This window comes from Scyliorhinus torazame, chromosome 21 (genome assembly GCF_047496885.1).
Source record: "Scyliorhinus torazame isolate Kashiwa2021f chromosome 21, sScyTor2.1, whole genome shotgun sequence".
Lineage (NCBI taxonomy): Eukaryota > Metazoa > Chordata > Chondrichthyes > Carcharhiniformes > Scyliorhinidae > Scyliorhinus > Scyliorhinus torazame.
The window spans coordinates 36,297,851-36,319,031 of NC_092727.1; the positions used below are offsets into that span (position 1 = coordinate 36,297,851).

General features: G+C 44.8%; 1 protein-coding gene across 6 annotated transcripts in view; it reads right to left on the reverse strand.

Annotated features, from left to right (window-relative positions):
• Window positions 1-21,181, reverse strand: part of LOC140398255 (opioid-binding protein/cell adhesion molecule-like) — a 1,404,083-nt gene that overhangs the window by 38,203 nt on the left and 1,344,699 nt on the right. For 4 of the 6 annotated variants that reach the window (XM_072486706.1, XM_072486703.1, XM_072486705.1 and 1 more), the window contains one exon: window positions 6,704-6,739. The exons of the other annotated variants lie outside the window; for them this stretch is intronic. In XM_072486706.1, coding sequence (XP_072342807.1) covers window positions 6,704-6,739 — 36 coding nt within the window. The remainder of the gene's footprint in view (window positions 1-6,703; window positions 6,740-21,181) is intronic. 6 annotated transcript variants of the gene reach the window in all.

The window sequence follows — 21,181 nt, forward strand, 5'->3', positions numbered from 1 at the left end:
TAAAATAATAGGATTACTGCACATGGCTGAATATTTTTTCCTCAGTATTGTGATGACTGTAACAATTGTTCTATATTATATGTTATATCTATGTTTTTGAAAGCCTGGATTAAGGTATATATTTGTTGCAGTAACATTATTAAAGAACCTAGGTTAAGGTACCCAGACTGTGAGTCTGCTAAAGCTGTAATTAAGGAGTCATAAAAGAGTGAGGTAATTATTGATTTTAACCACTTACTCGGTTACAGATAAAAGGCTAATGGGATCATGTTTTGATTGCTGGAGTTTTCCCGTAGTATAGATAATTTATGAGGGAGTGGTGTTTAGTGCTAGCTAAGCAGGTTACGAGACTTAGTGGGATACAGATCATGTCATTATTGAGTGGAGCTAGGTCTGTCTGCAGTTTTGCAGTCTGCTATAGGATTTTAAGTTGAACTGCAGTTTTGCCAAATTCTGTTACATTGAGATGGTGTGTACTGGATCTGCTCTTGAAAGGAACGCCTCCAAAAGTCGCTACACAGCTAAGCAAGTAAATCTATTTTGATAAATTTATAAGTGGTATTTGAACTCTATTGGGGGTTGCTTAATTGGAATTAGTAGCAGGTATAGATAGTAAGTTTAAGTTTTTCCTTGTGTTTAAGAACTGTTTAACTGATATTTATAAAGCTATGTATTTGATGTTAATGTGGTTAAATTTGTGTTTACATTAAAGTTTGTTTCAACATAAAATATACCCATTGGTCAGAGTCATCACTCCTGGGGTGAAGTATCCTTTCCTCAGTTTTACAAATTAATAAAAGTTTGGTGTTCTCGTCCCGTATCCTAATAAATGTTGAGGCCCGGTCAGGTAGCAAAAACACCTCTGGTGAGAGGTTTATTTTTTCCTATGTAACACTTTTCCCATTGATATTGCATGAAATCTGAGGATTGTACATGATGCATACTGGATGAGTGGATATGGAAGGAACAAGGAGTCACAGCAGTGGCATGGGTAACCGGAAGAGACATGGAGGATGCATGGAGGCAGAGGTGGCAGGAGATGAAATGAACAATTTGATGGGGACTGGGCTGGCATGAAGGTGAATGGGGGATGAGGAAGGTGAGGGATGGGGGCTTTTATATACTTTGATGCTGTGTTGGAGAACCAAGGTGGCCTTCTAACCAACCCACCTCTGCACGCACACTCCTCAGAAACTAGTGTAGCTCTCAAACCTCGGTGCGAATAGACAAACTGGCACATGAAGTCAAACACGAGTCAAGTGTGACATTTGACATCTGTGGAAGTCCAGAGCCCAGAGAAACAGTTGGCCCATTTGGGGTGACTTTGTGCCCGCGTTAGCCATCATCGAGAATGGAAATGTGGGCGCAAAACCCAGCAAGAACTGGGAAATGCGATTCCGGCAGGAATGTGTTTCCCGATTTTCCACGCCCCTTACCAGTGACGTAACGTGGTTTCCATCAGCAAAGGACGAGAACCTCATTGTAATACGTGGAAATAAATATTTACAATGAGATTCCCTCCCCACCACATGATCCCCCTTCACTAAAATTAATTCTGTGTCTGTTGGCAGTGATGCCCGAAGGAAAAAACAGTTCGTACCAGTATTCTTATTTTCCCGTTTAACAGATGCTCCATTTTAAAGTGTAGAAGACCAGTGGACCAGTATTCTTATCTCCCTATTTTACTGACTTTCCCTTCGGGGCAGGGGGACGGTGGGAGGGTGCTCCCGATGATTGTGCCATGGTGGTGTTGGTAGAAGGGGGTTGCTTGCGGGGCAAGAGATCACCGAATACCATCTTGGTGGGAAAACAGATTTTGGAGGGAGGGAAGGGGGAGGAGGAGGTGCTGGGGGGAGTTTCAACTCTCTGCTGATCGGGGCACCCTTTCAAGATGGACTGATATAAACCACGCCCTCAGGTTTTACTTTGGTCAGTGTCAGGCAGAAAAGGGGATTTTACACAACTCTTCAGTGTTGTTTTGTAAATTTTATTTCACCCTAAATACTGCGAGCCCAATCAATTGGAGCCATTTCCACAAAGGGAGCACTTGGCAAAGTGCTAACCAACGTTCACAGTCAGATTGTGAATAAAACAGAAGTTTGAATCAAGGAAAACAAATCTTTTGCATGGACTAAGAACAGCAACTATTGCTTTTTTAAAATGATGTTTGGGTACTGGGTAGAGGAACCAAAATGCTGAAAATGTTCTCTCAAAATGCAGTAAGTTATATTTTTCCTCAGGAACATTGGGTGGGATTCTGCGGGAATCGGCGGTGCGGGCAACTGCGGCACCTTCAGGGACTAGGCTGGCGCCGGAGTGGTTTGCGCCGGCCGGCGGGGAAGGGGCTTGGCGCCACACCAACCAGCGCCGAAGGGCCTCCGCCGTCCACTGCGAGTTGGCGCATGCACGGGAGCGTCAGCGGGTGCTGGCGTCATCCCAGCGCATGCGCAGTGGGGTTCATCTCCGCGTTGGCCATGGCGGAGGACCACAGCGGCTGACACGGAAGAATAGAGTGCCCCCACGGCACAGGCCCGCCCGCGGATCGGTGGGCCCCGATCACGGGCCAGGCCACCGTGGGGGCACCTCCCGGTGCCAGATCCCCCTGCTACCCCCGAGGCCGCCTGCGCAGCCTGTTCCCGCCGGTAAGTACCTACTTTAATTTACGCCAGTGGGACCGGTCGAAAACGGGCGGCCACTCGGCCCATTGCGGGCCGGAGAATCGCCGGGGGGGCCGCTGGCAGCGGCCGCCGACCTGCGCGATTCCTGCCCCTACCAAATCCCCGGCGCCGGAGAATTCGGCAGTAGGCGGGGGCAGGATTCACGCAGCCCCCCCGGCGATTCTCTGACCCGGCGGGGGATTGGAGAATCCCGCCCATTAAATATAAAAAATAAACTAGGGTTTGGTTATTTGTGTTCTGGAACGTCTTGCTGATGGCCACATAAGGGTGGTCTCGTTGCCTCATTCAGTATGTTTGACCAAATTTCTGCCTCTGATGGCACAGTGGTCAGGAGTCTATCATATGGGATAATCTGTGTTAACCATTGGCGTGATAATACCTTTCAGTTTAAAAAACGCACCCAATAGAATTTCGAACAGTGTTTTAAGCAAAGCCATAATATCCTGACTCCGAATCTGAAAATACCATCAGTTCTTTGTTGGATCATCTTGAGTGTTCTATCTCTTCAACCCCTTGAAATTTTAACTACATATCATTTGAAATTCAATGTACAAACTGGAATAACAATCTAAAATATGAAAAATAACCACATATACTTCAGTGGCAAACAATTATTTTATGGCAGATTCTCCAGTGAATATGTTAACCCATATGGCATTAACTTGACTCTGATCATTTTATTTGTGTATATTCCCTGCCTTCGAAACTGACCATTAATCGTTACAAACACACAGGAAATGAAAGAAATTCAAGATTTTTTGTCACAGGATTATTGTTTAACACAAGATTAATTTAGAAGTTGTCTCCCATCATTTGGCTTAGAAAGTTCTCCGTATCGTTGTAAATAAACATTCACGTCACATGATAAGTATGAGGCAATAAAGTGCAGCACGATTAATACGCAATAAATAAAGGTTCAGCAAAATATTTTAGTGGTTTGCATTTAGTACCAATCTCAGATTGTTTAACATGAACTGTATCTAATTCTCATTGGATTATTCATGTGCTAAAACTGTTTTGTAACTGATTTATATCCTGCTGTTACTAAACAACTGGTAATTTTTGAATAGCTTGGTGTAATGTGTCTTTGATAAGCATTAAGTGCAAGATGCAGCTGACATATAAAGTGAAACATTATTGATTTTGTACAAGATTTTTTTTTCTCAACAGCAAACTGGGCTGAGAACTAAAACATAATTTCTGCTTCTCAATTCTCAGAAAGCTAAACTCCCAGGAGGAACAAGCGGTAAATGGAGAGAACTTTACTCTTGAGGTGATGAAGTGGGAGATGCAATTTCAGTGAAATGAGCTTGCTACACAATGACATCATTTTACTCGTTTTTCCACTTCAGCCAAAGCAATACATTGAACTCATCAACACTACTTCACTGGAAATAAAATATTGCCCTGTTTATTATGAAAGGACTTTGTTTAATTTAATACCTTGGCCTATATTTCTTCCTCTTCCCCTATTGTTTAACATGTCTTCAAGGCTCTGCATTGACAAACTGATGGATTAAGGATGCAACCACATACTTATTTTCACCTTGCATGAACACTAAACTTGCAGCGTAAACCTGGCGTGAGGGTCAATCTGACTTTTAAAAAAATTATTCTTTCAGGGAGTGTGGGCATCACTGGCTGGGCTTGCATCTGTTGCCCACCCCTACTTGACCTTGAGAAAGTGGAGGTGAGGTATCTTCTTAAACTCCTGCAGACTGGAGATACATGGACTGAGGGTATGCGGAGTGGGGCGGGGGGGGGGGGGGGGGGGGGGGTCATTCTCTGCACACTTTGGTTAAACACTAATCCAGAAGTGTAAAGTACCCAGGCCTCCTGCGGGACTGCTGGGATCTTTGAATCTTTGGGGAACAGAGATTGTTCTATCCCACGTACATATGAATCAGAGAATTCTGTGAATCTGCCAAAAGCAGCAACAGAGGGCGAAATTCTCCCCCAACGGCGGGATGCCCGCCGACTGGCGCCAAAGCCGGCGCAAATCAGACGGGCATCGCGCCGGCAAAAAGGTGCGGAAGTCTCCGCATCTTTGGCGGCCTAGCCCCAACATTGAGGGGCTAGGCCGACGCCGGAGGGATTTCCACCCCGCCAGCTGGCGGAAATGGCGTTTGTTGCCCCGCCAGCTGGCGCGGAAATGCGGCGCACGCGCGGGAGCGTCAGCGGCCGCTGTCAGTTTCCCAGCGCATGCGCGGGAGCGTCAGCGGCCGCTGTCAGTTTCCCGCGCATGCGCAGTGGGGAGAGTCACTTCCGCCTCCGCCATGGTGGAGGCCGTGGCGGAGGCGGAAGGGGAAGAGTGCCCCCACGGCACAGGCCCGCCCTCGGATCGGTGGGCCCCGATCGTGGGCCAGGCCACCGTGGGGGCACCCCCCGGGGTCAGATCGCCCCGCGCCCCCCCCCAGGACCCCGGAGCCTGCCCACGCCGCCTGGTCCCGCCGGTAAATACCAGGTTTGATTTACGCCGGCGGGACAGGCAATTCCTGGGCGGGACTTCGGCCCATCCGGGCCGGAGAATCCAGCGGGGGGTCCCGCCAACCGGCGCGGCCGGATTCCTGCCCCCGCCCAATCTCCGGGAGCGGAGACTTCGGCGGGGGCGGGGGCGGGATTCACGGCGGCCAACGGCCATTCTCCGACCCGGCGGGGGGTCGGAGAATGACGCCCAGAGTATTACATATTTGAACTATCAGGTTAATACGTCATAGACTCCATTGAGCTATTTCCCCCAGAAAAGAATTGAAACTGGACCTTTTTATGGTGGATGTGCATGAATCAATTTAACAGAAGCAGAATGAACCTGGATATGATGCGCACTATTCCCACTACTGGGAAATGAGGTAAATACACATTTGAACCAACATAGTTGGTGTCACTGATCTGAGCTGCTCCATCAATATTCTATGGAATGTAATGGCCTCTGATTGCATTGCGATATCATGCCAAGGAAGTCAAAGATGAATAACATGGGATGTAATGGACAAATGTTATGGAGTTTTGCTTGATGAATCTTGGAGCTAGCAAAGAATTTGCAGATCCTTCCTCCAGGACATTGAATAAATTGGATAGAACTCATGATAAACTAGATTGCACCTGATCTGCAAGCAGAAAGAGCCAAACAGTGATATTTACTTTCAATCAAGTATCAAACGTGAGACTAGAACATATTTTGGACCAAAACACCATCCTTCAGAAGCACTCCCTTTCTCCACATCGTATAACATTTTCTGCTTTACTTAACAGGTAGGTTTGCTGCTTTTTCTTTGCAGCGAGAAGACAACGTGTCCCTTGATTTCCTAACTGAAATCATATTGTTACCATAGATTCCTGTGCCTGCTGGATCACTTGAATTGATGACAGTTCAGATCCCTTATTTATAAATAATCAAAGTCCTAATTTATCCTTCAAGATTAAACAGGATGTTTAAAAAAAATATTTAAGTTGATTGGTTGTAAACTAACCTTTGGGTAAAACAAACAAAGCAATCCTTTAAATTAACTGCAGTTAACCATCCCATTTTGCTGGTCTCGATTTCCCTGTTTAATGAGTTACTTCACAGTCTAATGGAAATGCATGATATTTAACTGATAGCAATGATAGGCAGACAAAAAGAGCTTGGCTGATTTGTCCATCAATATGCAATAAAGAATGAAAAGTGAGAAAATAATTTATTGAATCACATTGCATGATTTAAGACATCAATTGAGGAAGGGGCAGACATGAGCTCAGCAGTGCAGAAGGCAAAATTGTTGGCTTCAGTATCCAGCTGTTGGTGTTCAAAGTGACACTATTTTTTTGAAGGCCATTATTCCACTCTTGTTGCAATTAGTAAGAAATTACTCTTGAGCTGTTGACAATAAACTGCAATTTGTTGTTGATTCTTTGCTTCCAGTCAGCACTTAAAAATGTTTCACTTCTGATTGAATGAACCCCTGACAGTGTCGAAAGAGGCCCCCTCCCTCATGCAGTAGAGAAAAGGAGATGCAGCCACAGAAATGACAGCGCTCTATACTGACCTTGAATCTGGGTCGAGCTCGTAGGCTCACTTACTTCTATAATCGGAGGAAATGGTGAAGGGGAAAGCAGGGAAGGAAAAGAAATGCAAAAAATACAGTTTACATATCCTTACAATCATGGCACTGAGCAGTCAAGTGAGGCCAGTGACAATACACATGCAATCAAATGAACCTGAAACAGAATGAAGGTTACAGTTTGTTCATGGTGGTGCATTGTGGGATTGAACTGGGAAGAAGTCACCATGGTTCTAAGTGGCAGCAAAGAGTTAACAATATTAATTCAACAAATACCACCATGCTTTGGCTAATTCTCTGGCAAACTGGTCATTGTTACTGGCAGTGAGTGAGGCCCTGCTCAGATTTTCTTTCTTTTAATTCATTCGTGGGATGTGTGCTGGGCCAGCATTTATTGCTCATCCCCAATTGCCCTTGTTGGGCGTCAACCACATTGCTGCGGTTATGGAGTCACATGTAGGCCAGAATTCTTCTGGAGGACATGAGAAAGACAATGGTTTCATGGTCATCATTAGGCCAGATTTTTATTGAATTCAAATTTCTCCACCTGCTGTGGTGGGATTCGATCCCGAGTTTTACCCTTGTTCTCTGGAATAATAGCCCAGCGACAATACCACCACACCACCACCTCCGCTCTACTACTTCACTAATGGTTATTTGTGGACTATGAATTGTTTGGGAAGAGCTGCATTTTCCCAGTGCTGTTGGCAGAGTTAAAGACAAAATAATCCTTTAAAGCACAAAAGTGTTTTTTACTCCATTTTACTTCGCTGCAAAGGAGGGCGACACAGTGGGGAAGAAGGTGTTAGGAACCTGTAAATAACTCAGTTCCCCCTGCAAAATGCAAAAAATTATTCTGTGCACCGCATCTAAAGAAAGTCATTGTAAGGAGTAAAAAGTGGACCCTTCTATGCAAAGTCTTCCCTATGTTGGTGAATTTTACAAGCCAAGTTACCTGCAAATATGTTGAAAGTTTGTGGTGAGGTCAGAGGTCAAACCTTCTATCTTAAAGCTTAACTCAACATTCTCAATATCGAAAGTTTCAATTACCAATAGACAAACAGGGTTATTTCCCGGCCAGAGATTTCGGTTTTGGTTTTGCTGTTTCTGTGCAGTACTCAGAGATCACTGCCAAGTAAACGGTTTCCGTAAAATCTGCTAATTATTCTCATATCAATTTAAAGCTTGTAATATATTAATTACATCAATGCTCCTTAAGGTCTTCAATTAAATTTAATTTGGAGGCCAGTAAGGGTCCTTGTCCCAGATTGCAGCCATGATCCCTTTCCCAGACTATTCCTAGTGTTACATTATTGCTGTCTGTCGAATGGTACCTTGTCACCACATTTCCTTCTGGATTAAAGGGTCTGCATGAAACCTGTTGTCCAGTTTCTTTTTGTTTTCCACGAGCAGAGCCTGGGGTTATTATCTTTATCATATTCCTTTTCCAATACCATAACTATGAGAATGGCCAGTGACCGAGGTCAATATTCCCAGGCCCCAGATCAGCAGACTGTGGTTCGGGGAGTCTGTGTGGCTGCTGAGAGATATCCTTGTTGATGCCATTATGGGCTTCCTAACTGTGCGTAGCCCTCAACTAAATAACAACAGACATGCAGATAACAAGTATGAAAGCAATAAGCACAGACCTCTGTGGTTGCTTCATTGTGGCAGAGTGCAAGTGTGAGGTAGGGTGACAATCGTGTTCAGGGCAGTAGTGACCCCAAAATAAAAATACTGGACATAAAAGCATCAAGAGACAATGGAGACAAATTTCCCATTGTTTGTCACTAGCCTCTGAGATACATGGGCACAGTCCTGGTGATGAAGCATCGACAGAGGCTGGTGGTAAACAGTGGGAAATTGGGGCAGCACGTGGCACAGTGGTTAGCACTGGGACTGCAGCACTGAGGACATGGGTTTGAATCCTGGCCCTGGGTCACTGTCCGTGTGTAGTTTGCACATTCGTCCCGTGTCTGCGTGGGCTTCACCCCCACAACCCAAAGAAGTGCAGGTTAGGTGGATTGGCCACGCTAAATTGCCCCTTAATTGAAAAAAAAGATAATTGGTCCTCTAAATTTATTTAAAAAAACAGTGGGAAATTAGTCCCTCATTCTTTTGGTTCTTATGGTGAGCTGCAGGCATGATAGGTTGTCCCAGTGTACAAGCTCGTAACTAAGAGTCCTGGAGTTGGGAGACAAAATTGTGAGGGCTAGCGGGAGAAGCCAAAGCTAGCAAAAGGTTCCAATTGAAGCCAGTAGAAGGAGGGATTTTGCAGCAAAACAACCCCATGGCTCTTACTCTCCCTTCTCTAGACCCGAGAGCTACTGCTGCAATTCAAACAGTATGAAATTCACTTAATGAAATGGAAGCACTACCTGTGGAGATGTGGGGCGTGATCGACCCGAAGAGGGACAGAGTCTCATAGTGCGCGGGATTAGCTGGGAGTTTCCCAGCGCTCGGAGTTCCGAGAAACACCCCACTATTTAATGCCCATTCAGGTAGATTGGGGGCCTCAGCGGGGAACTCCCCGATGAGTCGCACTTAGCCCCGCTTTCTGTACTGAGGAGGTTTGCTCACTGGATCTCCTCAATGCAGTGAGAGATCGGGATGGCATTTTTTAATGTCGTCTGTTCTCTCAAGTCCCAGACACGACCCCAAAACCCCCAATGCTCTAATTCATTATAAGGAGGTCCTAGGGCCCCAACGCACCTCCCCACACCCACGCAGGGCACATCCTGTTCCAATCACCAGCACACAACAAATGCCAGGGTTGTACCTTGCACCAAGGTGGCACTGCCATAGCGCCAGTCTGGTACTGCCATGATGCCAGTCTGACACTGTCATGGTACCAATCTGGCACTGTCATACGAGTCTGGCACTGTCATGGTGCCAGTTTGACATTGTCAGGATGCCCAGGTGGCACCAGCAGTGCCAGGGTACCACCCTGCCCAGAGGGCATGCTCCAATCCCCTGGGAGACCCCCAAAAGTGCCATTCGGTCTGGTCGCCATTTGTGGCGACCAGTACTGAATGGTGCTTGTCCAAGGTCTCCAAGCCAAGGGAGTTAGATCCCATACCTTGGTTAGTTCTTGGGAAAGCATATTAGAGTGAAACTAGCTGTCTCACTCTAATATGCAGATTTGCCAGAAGGTCATCCCGCCCACAATGGGTGAGTTCACAAAGTCTTCTGAGACCATGTTAGATCTCGCAAGGTGTGGCAGGCTAGGTAGATCCCGGGAGTGAGATCTTTTTGGTTGCAGCGCCATCGGTAGATCCCAAGTGTGTAATGTGTTGGCAGCTCAACTATAATGTTGGTTTGAGGCCCACGGCCCAATTTTGTGTCATCTCACCTTGGGGGCATGCATCTAGGCCAGTGCAGATTTTGGTTCCAGATGAATTTCTAACCCTGGAATTTTTAGACAAACTCATAGCCAGAAGTACTGGGAGGAAGATTAGGCAATTCAGCCTCTCGAGCGTGCTCTGCCATTCAATACAATCACAGCTGATCTCATCTTGGCCTCAACCCCACTTTCCTGCCCTTTCTCCATAACCCTGCAACCCATTACTGATTAAAAATCTACCACCTCCTTAAATTCACTCAATGTCCTGGCATCTATCACATAGTGAATTCCACAGATTCACGACCCTTTCAGAGAAGTTTATCTGTATTAAATCTGCTACCGGTTATCCTAAAACTATGTCCTCTCATTCTAGACTGTCCCACAAGAGGAAATATCCGCTCTACATCTACTTTGTCAATACTTTTTATCATCTTATATACCTGTGGGTAACCACTGTATTGTAGGAAGTAAGGTAGGACCTGCACTACAGGTTCGCACCCGGTAGCCTCTGCCGGCTGGCTCCACCCACTAAAAACTGTATAAATATGCATGACCTCCAGTGCCCTGCCATTTCGCCAGCTGCAGCAGGAGGCCATGCATTTGACTGTAATAAAGCCACAGTTATACCCAACTTTAGTATTTGTGCAATTGATCGTGCATCAATACCTCAATTAGATCTCCTCTCATTCTTCTAAACACAAGAGAGTATAGGCTTAAACTGTTCAAACTTCCTGCAGAAGACAAACCTCCTCGTCTCTGTTATCAATTGAGTGAACCTCCTCTGAACTGCCTCCAATGCAATTACTTCCCTCCTCAAATAAGGGGACCAAAACTGTACACAGTACTCCGGGTGCAGTCTCACCAATGCCTCATACAGTTGCAGCAACACTTCCCTACTTTATACTTGATCTTGATACTGAAACTTGTGACGTTTCTCTCTATTTTATCCATTTGTAAATTTCTTATTTCCTCCGTGAAATCTCATGGCTGTTTTTTTCCTTTCTTCACAAGGATGACATCATTTGGCGAGGTAGAATTTTTGTTTAAGGCAAATTCATTTTTATGGAAAAGTCTTGATGGTTGCCTTTTGCCATAAGACACCTTCATCACTTCAACACATGGTCATCAGATCTAAATTACATAATGGCCTGGATGTTCTGAAGCAATTTGTGTTAGGAAACAAATGAGCCCGTTCATTGCAATCATTTTTCATGAAGACATTATCCTTCTTTTTCTCTGTCAGATGTACAATGAAATGCAATTCAGCATTACATCTATTGTGTGTTGTAATCATTAATTCATGTGTCTGGCTTCCACTGGTTTCTAAGAATCCCCTGATGGATCCTTTCACTAGACTGGAAATAACACTTTTGATTAGTATTATTCCTCAGGGTTCCCCAGCAGTTCAAGCTTTCAACAGTTCACACTCTCAACCACAAGGTTGCTAGTGCGTGTACCAGGGCTGTTTGACATTCAAACTCACTTAACTTGGCTGAATAATCTCTGACATTAGATAGGGAGCCAGGCAGCGACGTGTTATTTTGGGAGGGCGAGCGAAACAAGCTATAGAAAAGTGATCGCACTCTAGTTACCCAATAATAATTGTGAGCTCTGGGTGTGGTTTATGGGCCACCTTGCTCTCAAGATTGAGAGGAAATCTAACATTATATGATGAAAGCAAAATACTGTGGTTGCTTGAAATCTGTTCTGGCAGCATCTGCAGGGACAAAAGCAGAATTCATGCTTCAGGTTTATGCTTCTTGCATTAAAACTGGCGTGACATCAAGCTGAAAGGGTAATTCTTCCCACAAATGCTGTCCGACCTGCTGAGCGTGTCAGCATTTCCTGTTCATTTAAGATTTTATGAAACGGCCAAGGCCCGTGGTTCTGTGCCACTAAGAGCTAGGAAGCACAGTCGTGATTGTAGTGCCACAACCCAGAAAGAATAAAACCCCACCAAAACCTGTAAGAGAACACTGCTCTCAACTGGTCTTGTGTAAGTTAACATGGAGCACTAGGAATAATACTGGTCCAAATTGCTCTTTCGTATTGGGATGTTTATGACCATAGCTGGAATATCAGCAAATGGCAAGTTGAGGTTTAGGCTCAAGCTCAGGTGGGAATAGGAATCATCGGATAAGTCAAACCTGGCCATTTTACCATCAATTGATTAAAACTATCAAGACATAGGCTGAGGCTTGGGAGCTGGATGACTGTATATCCACTTAATCAAGAATAGTGTCACTCAAGAGGAAGAGGACCTAAAGTTGGGGAATTGGTTTTCCAAAATGCAATGTTCCCTGAGTGAATCATTAAGCTTGTCCAACCTATAGCTAAGCCAGACAACCAGGTAACTCCCAGGATCAATCAGTTCCCGTGCTGAGTTTGTTACTATAAGCCATTTAAGTGCTAGAAGCACCACAATTGACTTCAGCGTCCTGCGTCAGAAATGGTTTGTTTTTCCAACAACTATATATGCTCCCAGTAAGAGTTGAGTGATTTTTTTTTTTGTTTGCATGTGGGGGAGAACATCAAGTGACTCAAGGATCAATCTCAATAAATAGCCTCTGCTGTTACTTGTGGGAAGTCACCACAAACTGCACACTTCAATCATACCCATGTGGTCAAGGTAATGTGCTCCAGTAATAGTCAAGTACTTCAGGAGGGGGGAAATATGTCAAGAAAAATAATGGAATGGAAACAGTTAAAGAAAATTATTTTAGTCACATTTTTGGGGCTGGGTGCAGCAAGGGTATTTTTTCAAACTGCTGGAATGAAAACAGGGGCAGACAATGTCCCCCATCCAGTGTTTGAAGCGTTGCTTCCTTCGTAATAAGCACCACAGCTCTACAGAGAAATGGGGATTTAAAGAGCTTCATTTGACGTGGTAGTTTTGCCTGCACAACTTCTGGTGATAAAGGGAAAACATTTTGGCGGAAAGAATGCATGAGGAGAACTACGCACAGAACACCCGGTTTGCGCTGGTGCTGAAAACCTGACAGTAAAATTTAAACATAAAAAGTTGACCGGTTTGGTTGACCTGTGTCAAAATTGTGCTTGAAGGGAGGTTGGGTCAGTAAATCTGCTGTAGCCTCTTCCACAGCCTGCGCTCTCTTTAAGAACAGCTGCCTGCTCAGGCTGTAGAGTCGATAAGTTCATCCTGCTAAGTGTAGGGGAAAATATTTTTACTGCAGGCACTTGCTCGGGATGGAAGAGAGCGCCGGTAAAGAGTAAACCATCAATAAAGGTGATTTATCCTGTTAACTCTCCACTTTGGTCAGGTGAAACAAGTGGTCTTGGAAAAACAAAACAGATGTTAGGTGGGGAGGTGAGCAATTAAAAGGAACAGCTTCTGAGAGTCTAAGCAAGGAGAATCAGCCAACAGGCTGACATACTTGCTGTGCAACAGCATCTGTCATGACCTTCTCAACAGAGCTATTTTTGAGGAATGACACAGATAAAATTCTACAGTAAAGATGAAACGGGAGTCTAGGGCGACACTGAATATCAATGAGTCAGGAAACCCTGCCTGTTTCTGTTTACTTGCCAAATGATTTTGCTAAGAGGATTCTTGGATATTTTCAGAAAAAATTACTGCGTTTTAATTGATGCCCAATATTACTGTTGACAGTTAACAAAATTAATTCTGATCATACTGAGCCTTGGTTGCTCAGTCGCTGCAGGACATTGAAGCAAGATTTTGTTCCTGATAATGATAAAGCCTGCAGTACATCTCATCACTTTTGCCACCTGCCAGGAACATGAAGTTGTTTCCACCACTCTCGCTGTTGCCGCTGCTGTTCGAATATCAGATTTAAATCACAAATATTCTTATATGTCCGCTCCCCTCCTCAGTTGCCAGGTTTTCACCTGCTATCACTGCAGTTCGATTTTGCACTGAACTCCACAGAGAAACAATTTGAAATCTAAATAATCACAGAAGCGCTTGCTTTCCACATTTTCTATTCGTATCTAAACTGCTAAGCTGAAAGGCGGGGGAGGGGGGGGGGGGTTCATTTTACTGTGCAATTATTAGTAGTGTGAACCTTACCGTCTTTATCGTCAGTCCTGCACTGATTAAAATCCTGTCTTGTGCACTTAATATTATAATGTACTTGCAGTCCAGCAAACTATTTTCAAAGTTTTAAAAGTGCTTCACACTCACTGCAGATATACTGTAAAGGTGTGTGTCAAAGTACTGTAAACCATCAATGGCTAAACTGCACAACACCTGTGCTGCATCAATGGAGAACTTGCAACATAACTACTTTTCAATAACTTTCATGTAACCAGTCATCTTGGATGTCTGAAACCCCTCTGTGCTAATAAATTGGCATGGAGTGCAAATTAACTCATTCTGTGTGAAATGGGATTAAAGGCTAATGTGTTTTCCAGCAACACACCGAGCAACATGCCAATTCCTCCAGTGAAATTTTCCTACTAATACAATTTAGGTTATTAAAAAAATAAATGCACAAAAGCTTGGAGATTTCAATGGAAAGCACTGGTAAATTAAAATGGCTGGAGCACATAACGCAACCTTAATTATTATTGCACAACTACAAATAAAGGCATCTATGCATCTGACAATCAAAACATCTTTATGTGATAATAGAACCAACATAATTTTATTTATCAATACAGCCAGGGTGAAGTAAACCTGTAACGTCATGAAAATATGTGAATATAGAATGGAAAAATATGGTGACTGATAACTTGTTTCATATGGCTTACAACTTGAGTGTAATGAAAAAGCTAGATATATTACAATTTGTTAGGCATGAAAGTGATCTTCACTGTGAAGAACATTTTAAGTTAGGATAAAATTTATTAACCAAATGTAGAGCTGCATTCAGCGGATGTAATTGTTCATCATTCTTGAATCAAAAAAACACCCTCCATGATAATTGTTTTTAAACTGAGAATACAAATTGGCATCAACCTGTGATCGCCTGATCCGCTGCTGTACTTACTGCTACACAATTCTGGCAGCAATAACAGAATGTGCGCAGGCTGAGAAATAGGTCCACTCTAGCTCATTTGCAGATGCCATGCTTTTTCACAAAACTGACAAAAATATCAGCAATGCTGAATTTTAAAGTGAGATGTTCCCTATTCCACATTGTCTTGACAATTTTCAGTCCTCCTCTCCTGAGAGTGTTGCATTTGATAAGGTGAGGTTTCCATGCCCACTGGTTGTCCTCGTGTCCCTCACCCAAGGCTTGATGAACCTCAGCAGTGAATGTTAACAGGTTAAAAGCTGAGGATGATTTTGTCTTCAGTCAACATCCCCACTTAAGCATTTGCACCAGGGTTTCTGGCTAATAATCGGGACATTGAATCCTTACTGACGTTCTCCCCCCCTCCTATCATAAGAGCATTAAGGTCAACTGTTTACAAGTTCCCGGAAAACTATACCAGCTATATGGACGAACTGGAAATTGAATGTATTACCTATTTTGTCCATATGGGTCAGCAATTCACTGTGTAAAATTGCTCAGCTATTGATGAAGATCATGCATAACCATGTACATGTTCTGGGGTGTAATACTCCCCCTTCTACTCATTTCTAGGGAAAATGAATCCTGTCCAGGAATATTATGACCACTAAAATTTTACAAAACAAATTATTTTACCATTCTGCATAGTCTAAGAACCAGCTCTCGTTTCTCTAAGGCTCTGTTAATTGAACAAGCTGATGTAAGAATGAACCAGATGTTCAGGGCTGTGCTGAAATCTTCCTCCTCCACTGCAGCAACTAATGATTTTCTTTACTGGCACTCACTGCGCCAAATTAGTATTTGTTTAAAGCCAGGAGTTACTGGTATAAACAAGCAGGTCACATGATGCTAATCAAATTGGTGGCGAACTGCACTCCATTGTAGACTGTTGGTTTTATCTATATATCGTCCTTTAACAATAACTATAACAGACATTGTGAATTGTAAGTGTGGAATTCTATTCATAAACATGCTCCTGGCAGCTTCTGCCTTAATATCACACCTTTCCAGGTCAACAACTATTTTTTTCTCTTTGCTCTTTCATGGGAAGTGTGGAACTGTTGATGAGGCCAACATTTGCTGCCCATCTCTGATTGTCCTTGGACTGAGTGACTTCTTGGACATTTCAGAGGGCATCTAAGAGTCAACAACATTGCTGTGAGTCTGGAGTCACACGTCGGCCAGACCAGGTAAGGACGGCAGATTTCCTTCCCTAAAGGGCATAGAACCTGATGGGTTTCTATGACAATCCACCATAGTGTCAGCGATGGGACACAAAAAATTCACACTGGGGCAAACTGGAGGATGGGGATTCTTCAGATACTGGAATAAAGAAACATTGAAGCGGGTTCAGATTATCCTGCTGCAATGTTTCTTTTTCTCAGCATAAGAAAATCTGCATCAAACTGATGCTGTATGAACACTGTAAGCGGTTGCATCTGATACTGGGGTCCTGTAGCTCCAGTGTGGGGCCCGCTGTTCCGGGATGCAGATGAGAGGTGACAAGAGGGGTTGCTGGGTGCTAAGGTGGGCTGGTTAAAAGGCCTGCTTTGGTTCTCTGGAATTTCATCCGAATTGTTTTGTTAAATATCAGGCCTTCTCGCCTTGCCCCTCACACCTCCCTCCCTCCACAACCCACCCCTTACACCCCTCCCCAACACATGCCAACATGTGCCTCCAACCCCCAATGATCATTCATACCTTCCATGCCAAATTAGTGCTCCATCCCACCCCATGACCCTTTATAGACCCCATTGCAATCCACCCAACACCTTTTGCTCTTCCATCCTTCATGCCAACTCACCTGGTATCGACCAAGGCCAAACTTCAGGACACATGTTGATGAAACGAGATAACGTTCTAAAACACCTATTACAGTAAAGCCCTGGAGTTCATGAGGGTTAAGTTCCCGCAAATTCTCACAAAGGACGAAATTTCAAACGTCGAACATACTTTGTAATCGGGCTTAATTAGGTAGGTTCCAGCCATCCTGAAATCTGACTTCTAAAAGCACAGAGGCAATAAAACTATGGTCTGAATGGATAAATTGTTTAACAAAGCAAGAATTTCCTGGGTCGTTTTCTGCTCAACTCTGACTCAATCATTTTGAGTAAAGTGCTGCACAGTACTGGTACTGTAAAATACAGGTCAGGAGTTACTGTAAATCACAGCAACCTACATGCAATTACAGGTGACGCACGTGCAGTGCACACTTCATTCTGGGGTAACTTTATCATGGAAACCTTGGTGTTTCTATCTTCTAAATGCCGTAATTTTCGTTATTCAAGAATGTCGGCATGGGGCCTGGGGCAGAGGCACCTGCAATATCTGTATATGTGTTGAATGCATTTCCATGCACAATCTATAGACACACTAATTACAAATACACAGTAATAATGCACACATACTAACTGTAATTATACACACTTACAAACACACATACCATAATGCACACTAACAATCCTATATAATCCTAAAACCTGCTTCAAAGCGAAACATAGATGTTTGTGAGGCATCATGGGGTTTATGGCTAACGGACTTGGCCAGTTGTGAAACCTTGTTAGTTCCCACGGACAGACATGGGAATGGCTTATGCAGCGGGCCATCCCTTATCAGCAACTGCCTCTGGGGAATACTGCTTGTAGCACTGAACCACAGAACCGAAGGACAGTCAATAAGGAGGGGCTTCCATCTGTTGTTGAGAAGACCTCGCAGCCCCATGCTGCCTGGCAACCATTAATTGTTATTGAATTGTATCCAGCCGACATCGGGTGCATAGCTGTTTCCATGACTGCATAAAATGTTCATGATTTCATATGTCCAGTGGACAGACACTTGGTATTCCCAGCGGCCTGCTCCCCGCTAGTGTAACAAATCGTTTCACGTTGAAGCATACCCGAGTATTGAGTGACTCTTCTGGATTAATTCCCACCACCAGACCAGTATATGCTAAAGTACAAACGTTTAAAATTTGAATCACGGATAGGTGAAGTTTTGGTGCAACAATGGATGATCATGCATACAAAGGTGCACCAGGAACCAAATTCACAAAATAAATCGTGAATGGTGGGATTCTGCTGTACAGCCGTCTCTATATTGTAAAGAACTCCTATCTATGAAAACTCATTCAAAACATTTAAGTTCCCTCAATTACTAAAGTGCTCATGAAAACACACACACTTCCATTCATAACCACACCCCAAATCCTTTAATAACCTATTTGACCTGTCAGTCAAACCATGCCCACAGGATCCCCTACGGAGACAATGATAGCTTGTGGAAAGCAGGCACACATTAATCATGATATCCTTGTGGGGAGGGAATAAATATTATATTGGAATTAGTTTTAAAAATGTTAGTTATCCAGTAAGTGATGAAGGGGTTAAAACTGTTCTGTATTGACCTGTACACAAGCTATTTTTTGCATTTTCATTTTTTCATTTCACTGAAAGTGCTCTGGAGGAAACCATCCCAAGGACACGTCTTGCTGTCAACGGGGCCCAGGAAAAGGAGGTCGTGTGTGGTCATTCTCAATGATTGAGGTAACAATGTGGGATTTTTTCACCATTTGTACTGGTGCCAGGTTGTCCGGGAAGGGAGACATAATCAAGCAGAATTATCATTGCAGTAGGCTTCGATACCTTGGGAAGGCCATTATACTTTGACAGGGGGAGGTGATTGATCGTCACAAGCCAGATAATCATAGAATCCCTTCAGCTCATCGAGTCTGCAGTGACCCTCCGAAAGAGCACCCGATCCCAGCCCATGCCTCCACCTCTTCGGGAGAGTTGTTGGCCGATATGAAGTCCAACCTGCTGTCAATCAATGCTCATTTGTTCCTGAGATGGCAGCTGACTTGTTGGAGTCGGAACGGGTGCATTGCCCTTCATGGACTGATGCAACAAATGGATTGGTGAAGCTGAGATCAAGGTATTTTCTTCTTGTTGGTTCCCTCACCATATGCCATAGATCTAGGGTGGAATTCTCCCATTCTGAGACTGAGGGCACGATCCAATTGTCAATTGGCACATGGCGTCTGAAATTCAGCTCGCAGCGGCGCTTCGTGGCCGCTAAAAGCAGGGAGACCCGGCTCCCGGGATCTGCCTGGCTCGCAATGCCTCGCATGGCCTAACATAAAACCACAAAGCGTTATGATGTAAATCACGTTTTGGCAAATCTGTATGTTAGAGCGAGACAGCTAGTCTCACTCTGATGTGTAGATTCCCAAGGTACCTGAGGCGTTGGGATCTATCCCCTTTGCTTGGAGATCTTGGGCGAGCAATGTTTGGCACTGGTCTCCAAAAACGGGGATCAGATGGAACGGCACTTGTAGAGGTCTCCCAGGGGCTAGGATGCCCCCAGCTACATGCACATTGGGCAGCACTCTGGCAGTGCCATGTGTGCCAGTCTGGCACTGCCAAGGTGCCAAACTGTCATTTGTTGCACAGGCTGGAGGTACCCTGGATGGATGGGGGGGGTGAGGAGGTGGTATGGGGGAGTCCAGTCCAGGGACCATCCTGTACTGTGTTCAGGCTGGGGAGGGGTCATGAGTTGCTTCGGGGACCTTGGAGATCGGGACACCATTTAAAAATGCCATCCCGACCTCTCGCCACACTGGGGAGTTCCGGCGAGCAGTGCGCCTCAGTGTACAAAACAAGGCTATGTGCGTCCTTGGACGTGCATTCTCCGCTGAGGCGCCTTATACAACATGCGTCACGTTGTATAGCCACGTGTTTCTTGGTGCTGCAAGCACCAGGAACCACATGGCTAAATGTGCTCACTATGGGACTTTGATCCCAATTAGTTGAATCGCCTCCTCAGTGCTGTGGGATGGAGAGGGAATATGGAATGTTTTCTGCAGCGGCGGCTAGTGGGAAATGATGCTAAATCTTCCGCCCTGACGGGATTAATTATGCACCTGGTTGTTTCACAGCATATTCGGTGGCAGGGCAGGACTAGATGGTGCACATTCCACCGTTGTGTCTGGATGCCGTATTGTAAAGAGCCCAACATCATTGTCCCACTGTTGAAGATGAAGGTGGACCTCCTGAGATCTCCAGTGACATTGAAGCTGGAAGATGGATCCCTCCAGGACACCTGATGGCAAGATCCACCTCAGAATGTATCTCCAACCCACGGCCAGGCTCCCAAACCCTGGAAGCAACTGCAGGCGTTGTTCAGTGGAGTCCCGACATCTGCATGTCACCTTGTTCGGAATGTGTTTCACGCCAGCGTGTTTTTGTCATTGGCATCACAGAGAATCTGAGGTGGGAGACTCTTGGGCTCATGCCGACATCTGGAAATTTTTCAAATCTGCCATGGAAGGCACCAGTGGAGATTCCGCTGTAAATTCATGCCAACATGAAAATGATTTCTGAACATCCCACCACAATCTCCTCCCCTCCATCGAACCCCCTGGCACGGGTTAGGTGAATTCCACCCTATTCTAGAAGCTACTCCCTTTAGAACTTCGCCAGTTTGGTGGGTAATGGTGCTACCGAATAATCTTGGTGAAAGACATTGAAATCCCCCACACACAGTACATTCAGTGTCATTGCCACCCTCACGGCTTCTTCCAATTGGTGTCCAACATGGAAGAGTTCTAATCGATTAGCTGAGTGGATATGGTAGGTAGAAATCATTGCCCTTTTGAGTTACTGCCACGAGACTTCATGGGGTCCAGAGTCAATGTTGAGGACTCCCAAGGCCATTCCCTCCCAACTGTATATCACTGTGCTGCCAACTTTGCTGGGTCTACCCTACTGGGGTGAGACAAAGAATGGCTCAAGGATGGTGATGTTGGTATCTGGGACATTATCTGTTAATGTATGATTCGGAGAATATGACCATGTCAGGCTGTTGCTTGTCTAGTCTGTGGGACAGCTCCCCCAATTCCGGCACAAGCCTTCAAATGTTAGTAAGGAGGTCCTTGATGAGTCGACAGGGCTCAGTTTGCTATTGTCCTCCCTGGTCCAAAGTCAATGCTGGGCACGTCCGGTTCATTACTTTCAGACTTTATGGCAGTTTGATTCAACTGAGTGGCTTACTAGGTCATTTCAGGGGGCAGTCAAGAGTCAACCATATTGCTGTGGGTCTTCAGTCACACATAGGTGAGACCAG